The following is an 11,869-nucleotide window of genomic DNA, read 5'->3' on the forward strand; positions in this document are numbered from 1 at the left end:
TACTCTTTTTCACTGTGTATGGGAGTGTCCAAAATTACAACAATATTGGAACTTGGTTACGCAAACTTTGTCAAAGATCGTTGGAGTCAATGTATCTGCTGAGGCCAAAATGTGTGTTTTAAGTATTTATCCAGAGAACTGTGTTTTTAATTCCAGACAGTTAAAATTGATTGACTTTGGACTCCTGCAGGCCAGGAGACTAATATCTTTACACTGGAAAAAAATGGATGTACCATCAAACCACATGTGGGTGAAGGACATGGCATCATGTATGACTCTGGAGCGACTCACTTATATTGTCAGAGGAAAGGGAGCGGAATTTGAAGAAACATGGTCACCATTGATCAAGTTTCTGAAACATTACAAAGGACATTAAGAGAACTGTGCAGAGATTGCTGAGTTTTAATATTATTATTGTTATTATTATTTCTTTTTTTATTGTTTGTGGGGGTTTTTTTGGGTTTTTTTTGTTGTTTTTTGCCCTTCGGGGACTGAGTTATTTAATGTGAATCTGTATTAAGTGTATCACTTTCACTTGTTTTTCTTCTATGTCATAAAAATTCAATAAATATAATGTAAAAAAAAAAAAGTGTGATGCTAACTACTGTCAGGTAATTTGAGCCTACTACACGGCACAGGCTTCAGCGAAGCCTGACGACACAGCCCCTCCTTTGCATTTAAACATTTCTTGATGACAATACATGCACAAGGAAAAGTAGAAAAAGGAGACAAGGTAATGACAAAAGAACAAACTCGTATATAAGGAAAAAACTAAACAAAATGTATAAATTTCTTGACAAAAATGCATGTGAAAGGAAAGGAAAAGGTGAAAGAAAATATTTTCACGAAAACATGTTTAAGGACAAGGAAAAAAAAATACATTTCTACTTTTATTTCTAATTATGTCAGTTTTGGTCCTCCATACATGACCCCCCTGAATCAAATGATAGTTCATTAGCCGAGTGTCTGCATGCTGAGCAGGCAGTGTTTTGATAATCTGTGCTACCTCATCAGATTTTCTTTCTGTAGCGCATCTAGATCGATGTCCGTGTTGATGCTAACTTTCAAAAACTGCTACCATCATGTTTACATACCAAAGACCACTGCAGTTTGTGTCAATGTTAAATATAATGGAAGTCTTTCTTTAAGTGACGGGATTTAAGGTGCTTTAGCAGTGATAATACGTAGCATTTGGGAGGAAAAAAATTGAAACTTTTCTAAAACCACAAGAATCTCCAACCTGTTTAAAATACCTGCATGTGTAAATGCAGTAAAATCCTTCTTCAGAATATATACCTGATAGATGATGCCATGCACTAAAACCCTTCTTTGGGATATTCTGCCTTTTCACATTAGTAGGTAGCACATGTGCTCGTGTAACCTGGTTGTATTTATTTTTTGTTATAATTACACAAAATGTCTTTTTTTTGTTATTTGTATTGTTCCTTATCTGACTGAAACACCTCTGTCATTTTTTAACCGTGTTACTTAAAGGAGCAGAAGCCCCTCCTTTTTATTTCTTCTTCTGTGGTATTGTCTTTAAATTGTTTGTGCCCCTTAGCCCCTCCCCTTTTGTCATGTTGTCCTGCGGGAGAGGTGTGTGCGTTTCATTTTCCATCTAAATACATTCAGTTTATTTATAGATCTATTAAGTTAATTTTTGTTAGGTACTTTTGTTTTGTGTAGGACTTGGAGCGGGCAGCCTTTAACGCGATTGTTTTGTCTGTATTCTCGTCAGAAATAAACAGAGAATCATCCTTTTAGTGCACTAAAATCTTATATACTAAATATATTTAAGAAATTATATTTCTATTTTGAAACAACTTATTTCGTACTTAGTAAATTTTATTTGAATTTAAATACAATTAAAATTCAAGTGTTTTAAGGTACTTTTATGGTCTAAAATGGAACAACTTTATGTACATTTACACTAAACGGGGTTTCTCCCAGTGTATCACAAGCCTGGCGGCCCGCCATGCTTTACTAGCCCCAGCGCCAGGCTAAGCCTTGCTTGCCTATGTTTTTAGAAAAATAATACCAAAATGTTTTTTTTTTTTAAAACTGGATTTCAAGCATCTCTATTGCTCAGAACCACAGAAATGCTGAGCAGATTTAGACCTATAAGAGAGGTCGTTTATGCACGTAAAACCGGGAGAGTGGACCAGTGACACCGCTGGTGCCTCAGCACATTGCCTCACGCGTTGCAGCAGCTGCATCTGATCACGGATGGTGCGCACCTCCAAGACACTGGCTGACCTGTATGGATATTTACATCAACCCCCTGTGAGGACTTATGATTCTTTCCAGAGTTTTTGATCAAGGTAGGACTTTAAACCCCACCGCGATAGCTCTGGTTGCGCAGCTCTACATGAACTGCAGGAATAACTTGTAGTTGAGCTTTCAGAGGTGCTTCGAGCGAGCGGTGAGAATGATTTATTTTTGTGGACAAAGAATTATATGCGGCGTTTCCATCTCAACACGCTCCCCAGCATGTGCCGCTGTCTTCCCTGTAAAGTTTATGTCTGTGGTCCCAGTTGGTTCAGTTGGTTAGTGGTTAATGAACCAGCACTAACCTTATCATGCAGGTTCAGCCTGGTGAGGAGCTTTAGCGCTCTCCTTGTAGTCAAGCATCACTCTGGTTTTATATCATTATTATTATTATTAATTTTTAAAAATTTATTTTTTAAGTATTCTTTTTCCAGTTACATGAAGCATCAAACCATATGCAATGCTTTGTCCACTTAACCAGAGATAAGACACGCGGCCGCACGGAGATCTGAGAAACTCGTCCCATTAACTCGACTAACCAAAATAGTTTCTGTGACGCTTATTAAAACTCAACAGACACGAAATGGAAGAGCTGCTGAAGCCACATTAGCAGCATTGAATTAAATCTCCTGTATGTTGCGCATCTCTGCGTAGTGCAGCAGATTACCTCATCATGCAGGGCTGGTCCAAGGCTGTATGAGGCCTTGAGCTGAATCTGACTTCGGGGCCCCTTTTGTTGCTAAAAACATCAGCACCTCTAACAGCTTCTGTGTTAGATTTAGTGAAATATGGGAGAAGGGAGCAGTGTAATTGGCCAGCCTAAAAACAATCAGTTATAATCACAGTTTACTAATTTATATTCATGAACAAACAGCTGAAACTCAAAGACTAAACTCACAGCATCAGATTGTTGCTATGGTAACAAAACATTCAAACTATGAATATTGTTCTTTGAAGTTTTACAAAGTAAACTTGCCAGCTCCTTAAAATCTTACATTTAAATGTTAAACAATTTAAATAGTTTAATTTATATATGTTGAAATTGAATCAAATTTATCAGCATTGATCATCTCAATAAACAAGTGTTACATTTATGGATCTGTGTTAAAATATTAGCCTTTATGGTCCCTGAAGCCCTGAGGGGCCAATGGAGCCACTGACTTAATTTGGATTAAACAGAAGTGCAAATAATTGATATTAATTTTAATTGTGTCTTTTGATTTGTTGTTTTTAGACTAGTTGTGGGTTTAAATAGCATTTCACTGGCGATGTTTCCCCGTAACATATAATTACCCAGTAATAGTTTTACATTTCCTGTCTACTTAACATCTTTTAATACAAAAACACGGTGAGCGCCTCGGTGCCCCGACCACTGGGCTGAGCAAGTTTTCTGGGGGAAACCCTGATGTACGGTAAATGTAAAGCAATTTAGTAAATAATGACACTTTAATGTGAAGTTGGCACTTTTAATGGACTTTCAATGCAACTTTTAGAGCAACTTCTCACTAAAAATGTCATTATTTATCAAACTATACAACAGTCAGATATTCATAAAGACATTCATGTCCATGACGGTGTCAAGTCAGTCTTATGTACACCCCATCAAATAAAGTGTTCCCACTTATGTTTAGTGTTTTTATAATGTTTTTATTTTGAACTTATTAGAAATTAAATATATTAAAATTCTTTCTATAATACCTTATAAATATTTTAATAATTAGTATAAAAAAGAGCTTCATTCATTGAAACAATTTTGTTATGCAGTTACAGTTTCATATAACATGCTAGCAGACTGCACAACTCTTAAATGTTTATAAATAGGAGACATAAGTACAGCAGTAATGCATTCAAAATGAGTCTTTATGCTTTTATTTGGTTACATTTCTAATTGTTCTTCTCAACACAGAAGCCAACTTATATCTTTACAATGAACTTCTCTTATTTATGGGACAGTTTAGATTTGAGATTCTACGCATCAGAATTTCAGGATGATCTGCTTCATTCTAGCAATCCTTATCTATAGTCATGTTCATTTAATTACCGTATTTTCCGCACTATATGGCGCACCCAAAAACCTTCAATTTCCTCAAAAGCCAACAGTGCCCCTTATAATCCGGTGCGCCTTATACATGGGCCAATATTGAGCCACAACAGGTCGAGCAACTACGGTAAGCAGCCGCTGACTTAATTTTCCCCCGTAGAAGAAGAAGCGTGCGGTGCATGCTGGGATAGTTGTCAGAACGCTGGTTTGTTAATAAAGTTTGAGTTAATAAAGAGGGACAGAGACTGCGCGGCAGCGTGTCGGATGGTCTGTGTTACCCAGAAAGCAGTTGGGCACAACTGCTTTCTGGGTAACCAACACTGTGAGTGAAACAATGACTGGGGCAGCCGACTATATAAAATACTCAGGGACCACGTCTTTATTATTACGGAACAAATCGCGTCACTTATGGGTTCAATACGGGACGGTTGGCAACCCCAACTGTAGAGTCTATTCTATATGCATTATAATGGGGTCCGCCTTGTATATGAAAAAAGTTTTAAAATAGACCATTCTTTGAAGGTGCGCTTTATAGCCCGGCGTGCTCTATAGTGCGGAAAATATGGTAGATGAAAAGTATTTCAGTAACTCAGCTCACAAGTTAAACGCATCATAAAGATGAATTTCCCACAAACTGTTTTAAACTTGTATTTAATGATGATTTGTTGCTTACAGCTAATGAAAACATTTCTGATTACAGATTCATAAAAAAAAAAACATCCATCCATTTTCTTCCTCTTATCCGGGGTCATGGGGTCAGCAGCCTAAGTAGGGAGGCCCAGTCTTCCCTCTCCAGCCTCTTCCAGCTCCTCCAGGAACCCCAAGTCGTTCCCAGGCCAGCAGAGAGACATCGTCCCTCAGTGTGTCCTGGGTCTCCCCTCCTCTCAGTGGGACCTGAACTCATCACCAGGGAGGCGTCCTGGAGGCATCCTGACCAGATGCCTGAGCCTCAACTGGCTCCCCTGGAGGAGCAGCAGCTCTACTCTGAGTCCCTCCTGGATGACCGAGCTTCTCTCTCTAAGGGAGAGCCCAGCCACCCTGAGGAGGAAACCCATTTCGGCCGCTTGTATCCGTGACCTCGTTCTTTAGGTCATGACCCAAAGCTCATGACCATAGATGAGGTGATGTTCCACGTCCCAAGAGCTTCTGCAGCCGAGGATCAGACCGCCAGGGTCCCCTCCATCGGCTGCCGCCCGTAGCACAATGCACCCGACCCCTTTGGCCCCTCCGACAGGTGGTGAGCCCATCGGAAGGGAGACCCACGTCTCCTCTTCGGGCTGAGCCCGGCCGGGCTCCGTGGGTAAATCCCGACCACCAGGCACTCACCATCGTGCCCCACCTCCAGGCCTGGCTCCAGAGGGGGGCCCCGGTGACCCGCGTCCGGGCGAGGGAAAACCAAGTCCATTGTTATTCCTCATCATAGGGGTCTTCAGGCTACGCTTTGTCTGGTTCCTCACCTAGGACCTGTCTGCCTTGGGTGACCCTTCCAGGGGCATAAAGCCCCAGACAGCATAGCTCCTAGGATCATTGGGACACTCAAACCCCTCCACCACGATAAGGTGGCAGCCCAAGGAGGAGAAAAAAAAACCTTAATGCAGGAATGTGGGTCTAATGAAGAAAATGTTTAATATCTCCTTAAGTTGTTTTCAACATCTGATAAATGAGCCTCATCAGAGCCTTTATTCTAATTCATTGAATATGAGTGGTGCAGTTGGTATCACTGTTGCAGCAAGAAGGTTCTGGGTTTGATTCCCGGCCCCGGTCTTTCTGTATGGAGTTTGCATGTTCTCCCTGTGCATGGTGGGTTTTCTCTGGGCTCTCTGGTTTCCTCCCACAATCAGAAACATGACTGTCAGGTTAATTGGTCTTTCTAAATTCTCCCTAGGTGTGAGTGTGTGTGTGCATGGTTGTGTGTCTCTGTGTTGCCCTGTGACAGACTGGCAACCTGTCCAGATGACCCCTCCTCTCACCCAGAACGTTAGCTGGAGAGGCACCAGCAGCTCCCGATCCCACTGAGGGACAAGGGTGTAAGAAAATAGATGGATGGATGAATATGACTGTAAATGTAAATATGAGGTGGTGATTGTTCACATGGTGCTAATATTATGTAACCAGGATGAGGAGAAGTTTAATGTGGGACTTTTATAGCAGGAGCCGCTGCTCCATGTGACCCGACTGCTGAAATCAATGTTACTTCAGTTCATGGTGGCTTTAGCTTATAACAATTTAACTGTTTACTTATTACAGTCGATTTCAACAAGAAGCTTTGTAAGATTACGTAAAACTTCACTGACATGAATCTAGGGGTGGAAATTAAATATTTTCTCTACCAGCCATAGTGGCTGGTAGAGAAAATATTTTACTGGCCACTCAAGGATTTCACCAGCCACTGTTTTTTTTTTTCTTTTGATTACAAACCCCACCAGTATAATGTACAAGTCTTGACGGTCCGCGGTAATAAAAAGGTTGGGGCCACTGCTTTAGCTCATGCTAGTAGCAACACAAAGGATCAGCACTTTTACTGTTACAGTTTCCGTTCAGAAACTACCGTAATCAGTTCAGTTAAATCTGATCTTGGCAACTTTTTGTTTTTCAACCCTAATAAATGTGATATTCAATTGACCCGGGGCGCAACTGCAGATTATTCAGGTGTATGTGAAAACATAAATTTTCGCATGCCCCCCTCACCTCCCCCCCACTTCCCCATCCCCCCCCCACACACACACGATGATACGTGAAAGGTAAAACTCGCTACATTTACCTCTTTCTGTGCGAGAGGTGAAAGAGCGTCAGGCGCGCTGAATGTATGGGAAAACATCATCGGCATGTCGCCCCCTCCAGACGGGGTTTTGATGTCCCCTCTGGTGCTGCGCCCCTATGCGTTGCATATGCTGCATACCCACCTTTGCACCACTGCAATTGACCTGCTATTACTCAAATTTTGGGAAAAATTTATGTGGCCCTCACAGGAAAAAGTTTGGGGACCCCTGATGTAGAGGATGTCAATCTTGCTCTGCTGACAACACACAGCAAGGAGGTATGGCTGCAGACCCCGTTGGTCCCGGAGATGTTCCTCTGAACTTCAGCATGACTAAAATGAAAGAATACATACACCAAACATAAGAAACCAGACATACGGCCACAACCATTATAAAACTTTAAGGATTCATAAAAACCAATAAAAGAAATTAATATTTTCCCAGACATACTCAAAGCTGCCATTTAATCACCTGCTGAACGTAATGTATATAAAAGCAAAGTGATAAATTACTACACATACTTTTATTTCAATTACCTTATCCTCCTGACTACCAGTAGTTCATTTTTGTCCTCTGTAGAGGACATTTCTAAACTTGAATATCTCCCACCCTCTGCATTCTGCTGAATTAATTCCTTTTGGTATCTGGAGAGGACATTTAGGGCTTTTCAATGATACCACATATGAAGGGGTGGGATTTTTGTTCGTATCTTTTTCTAATACATAAAAATTATGTTCATCAGTAATAACACATTTTATGGAAAGAGACAAAGTAAGTGCATAAAACCTTTTATTACCTTACAAAGAATGTGGGATTTAAAAAAAAATGGTGATTGGACAATATTTTTTTTCCTGGTAGTCAGGAGGATATAAAAGACAGCAAGTCTCTAGACTGCATCCCACGCACTGATTCCTGGAGACTTCAGGTGGTTTTGGAAGGAGATGTCACCATCCTCAAGTACTCCTCTCTGATTGGTTTAGCAGGAAGATGCCTAACAGGAGATTTCATTTTATTGAAAAACTTCGGACTTTTTAGCAGATTGAGAAGTGTAAAAACACACCTACCTATGTTTATTAATCCTGTGAGCCATCAGTACATTCACCACTTGTCTTCTTACAGCATCCCTGAGAGTTTCTGTTGTTCCACACTCTTGCAGAACTTCTTCACCACCAGACATCTTTTGTAGGGCACTTCAACCAGCTATGAAATGAAGAATATGGAAGAGAAGGAAATGGATTGAGACATTTAGATTACCCACATATGGCACATGTGTAAAGAGTTTAGGGGCGCACTGAAATAATGTTACCTTTTTAGTAAACACTGCATTATCAGCATTCTCAGGTTTTTACTTCTTGCAGGGTATTGCATCCATCATTATTGTTGAGGTTGATGCATTTGAGCTGAAGTTTGAAAAAGGCTCAGAAGCAGATGAACCTGCTGAGAACTCTGAAGGAAAAGACAAAACAAATATCAGTTCCATCCTTTTGGAAAATCTTTGACGCTTGTTTTAATTTGCTTTCATATCTCACCATCATGGCAGAAAACTTTCAGCATAAAAGTTTAAATTTAAATTGTATGTTTTTGTTTTTAAACCGTTTTTAATTATATTTTTATTATGTTGTGTTTTAATGTACAGCACTTTGTATCAGCTGTGGTTGTTTTAAAGTTTGAGTTCATATGATTAGCATGGTGAACATATTGCAAAATTGAAAATACAGTGGCTTACCCCTTTTACTCACCAACTTTGTATAAGTAGTGTTAAGAACTAAGTACATTTAAAAAAAATAATGCCTATCATTCCTTCCCACCGACCCCACAGAGGTTAAATTAAAAACCACAAACCTTCCTCATGGAGCTGATGAACGACAAACTGCCCTCCAACCCTATACAACTCCCCATACGTGTTCAGGTCACGATGATGCTGGATCAGCATTTTACTGATGTATGGACTAAACCTAGACGAAGCAAAAATAACTCAAGTCAAGTGTTCCCCTCAGTGTAATACTCTACGCACATTGGACACTAATGTAACCTGTCAGCGTCGCTACCCATTAGCCATGTGAATGTGCAAGCTGGTAGCATTTACATTACCATGGCCAAAATTATGATTTTAAATGGCACAAAAGTAGAACTTTATTTTTCACAAGTACACAGCCCAATATTTGTGTGTGTGTGTGTGTGTGTGTGTGTGTGTGTGTGTGTGTGTGTGTAAAAGTTGCAGTTACAACTGTGTTACTGTTGTAACTGCAACAGCTGCTAACTAGCAACCTACACATTGGCTGCTAGCTAATACATCTGGTAAAGCTGTTGCACAATAGACAAAGTATTAAATTAGTGGAAAAAGTCACATCACTATCAACTTAAAAGTGCTTAACCAAAGATTTAAGAAGTTGTACTTACCATTTAGAACAGCAGGAGAAGAAAAAAATGGAGTGGTTTTCAAATTTCACTCCAAGGAAGACGATGAAGGAGGGAGGAGCTTATTTTTCTCCCATCAGAGTTTATTCAACACTGATGGAATCAATTATGGAAAATAACTCAAACACTGAGTTAACTCATCAAATGTTAAAACAACACTTAATGAGTTAAAGTTAACTCTGAATACTTCCAGCAGCAGAAAATGATGATTCTTCATCACACAGACCTACATTGATCACTGTCTAAAGTCCAGTTTGACCTCTGACCCCTCTGCTCTCTGTTTTCTCTCCTTCAGATCAGAACAACATGACAATCAAAGCTGAACCTGGAGAGAACGTCATTCTGACATGTAAAGATCCTGATCAGGGGAAAATCACAATCGCAGAGTGGAAGAGAACTGATCTGGGGACAGAATATGTCCTCCTGTACAAAGATAATCAACTTGATCCAGATGCCCAGCATCCATCTTACAGGGACCGAGTTGATCTGCAGCTAAATCAGTTGAGGAAAGGAGACGTGTCTCTGCTTCTGAAGGACACAACGACTGATGACAGCGGGACGTATGAATGTCGAATTTATACAGAAAAACATGTGGACAAACTGATCAGCACCATCAGCCTCCAGGTTTCTCCTCCAGGTGAGAGTTTGTCTCTGGATCAGAACCAGCAGCTTCCTGGTTCTGATCCAGATCAGATGATGATGATCTTCAGTTGTTTCCTACCTGATGATCAGACTAGAGGTTAAAGGTCACATATTTGATTAATTCTAACCTTTAAACTTTTATTCATGCCAGTTGAATTTGATTGAATCTTTTACCATTTTATGTCCGACTGTCCAGGTTATGTTGTGTAAAACATCACCAAACAATCAGGTTTATTTCTATATTGTGAACAACAGAGAGATATAAAAGACAGTCTATATTTAACAACATGGTGCATATTCCACAACAAATCAATAAATTACAAAAACTACAGATGTTTACTGTCAGAAAAGAAGCTGATAAATGTAAATCAACTACGGAGAAAGAAACCTGCCAACATAAAGAAATAAAATATTGGTCATTTTATTTCTTCACGTTGGCAGTTCAAAATTAAAAGTTAGAAAAGTCTTAGTTTTCCTTATGGGAAATTTCTGATTTCCTATGATATAAGGAAATCAGAAATAAGTTCAGCTGAGGAGCCTGTGTGTGTGAATAAAGACAGAAACTAAGTTATTATAGTTATTATATTCAAGTTATTGGGATCCAGTTTTCTATTGTATATACATAAGAAGATTTCAGTGATATTTAGTTATGAATATAAACAATAAACAAACAGGAAAAAAATAGACCTTTATGACCCTCAAGTTTCTCTGATCCGTTCGCTTGGAAAATGAATTAATAATCCATCAGTCAATAATCTGAAGCAGTTAAATCCAATAATGTGAAGGCAATGGGTCTGAAGAAGGACAATAGTTTAGTTTGACAGTTTCTACCACAATGCTGTGGTGACCCTGTAGCTCCACAACACCGACCTAAACAAGGTTATAAAAAACTAACATTCTCATTTAAACAGGTTTCTGCTGCTACCCAAAACAAACACTAAACGTTCATATAATAGCAATAGAATTGCTATATTTCATAAAGCATTTCTCAATAATCATCCTAATTAAGTTAAAGTGCACTTCTAAGTTTTATCAAAGTTAAATTGACATTAAAGTCAACAAATATAGATATCAAAGATTGTTCCAATAAACAACAATTTAGATTTTTGTTGCACAAAATGAAATATGTTTGAACCAATTCAAAAGTCGCATAGGCTGTCTCAGCAGTGAATTAAAAAAATAATTAAAAGTATGCTAAAAGATTAAATCTACAAAAATCAAGGTGTTTATTCAACATTATAAATATTTACCATTTATTCGACCACAATACTAAGAGGAAGAGAATGGTCTTTTAATCTATTGGGCCAGTCTTAAATACAGGAATTTTAAATGGGCGTTCTGCTGCTGAATTTCTATTTTTAAAAAAAATCAAAGTATATAAAGTAAAACTCACCGCCAAGTGGTTATCAGAAAGAACACAACTGAATCCTTTAGCTGAATTATTTCAGGTTTATTCATAAGTATTCTTAAGTGATTTAACTCATCCTAATCAAGCAGCTAAGGCTGCTTGAGTTTGGAAAAACACATCTATGGTAGCTACCATGGAGAGATGGTATTTAGCATGCAGAGTTGGTGGCTAGCATGCGGAGTTGGTGGCTAGCATGCGGAGTTGGTGGCTAGCATGCGGAGTTGGTGGCTAGCATGCGGAGTTGGTGGCTAGCATGCAGAGTTGGTGGCTAGCATGCAGAGTTGGTGGCTAGCATGCAGAGTTGGTGGCTAGCATGCAGAGTTGGTGGCTAGC

At 39.3% G+C, this 11,869-nt stretch overlaps 1 protein-coding gene and 1 long non-coding RNA gene across 2 annotated transcripts in view; one reads left to right on the forward strand and one right to left on the reverse strand.

Moving 5' to 3' along the window:
* LOC103130441 (hepatitis A virus cellular receptor 1-like) overlaps positions 1 to 10,313 on the forward strand; it is an 18,364-nt gene extending 8,051 nt beyond the window's left edge. The window contains exon 3 of the mRNA XM_016665930.1: positions 9,782 to 10,313. Within this exon, the coding sequence (XP_016521416.1) occupies positions 9,782 to 10,230 (449 nt within the window). The 3' untranslated portion in view covers positions 10,231 to 10,313. The remainder of the gene's footprint in view (positions 1 to 9,781) is intronic.
* Positions 7,942 to 9,773, reverse strand: LOC107834475 (uncharacterized). Its single transcript, XR_001660265.1, has 3 exons — positions 9,469 to 9,773; positions 8,133 to 8,268; positions 7,942 to 8,059 (listed from the first exon to the last, which is right to left on the reverse strand). It is a non-coding gene; the product is annotated as an uncharacterized LOC107834475 (long non-coding RNA).
* Positions 10,314 to 11,869: the final 1,556 nt, after the last annotated feature.

This window comes from Poecilia formosa, unplaced genomic scaffold, assembly GCF_000485575.1.
Source record: "Poecilia formosa unplaced genomic scaffold, Poecilia_formosa-5.1.2 Scaffold636, whole genome shotgun sequence".
Taxonomy (NCBI): domain Eukaryota; kingdom Metazoa; phylum Chordata; class Actinopteri; order Cyprinodontiformes; family Poeciliidae; genus Poecilia; species Poecilia formosa.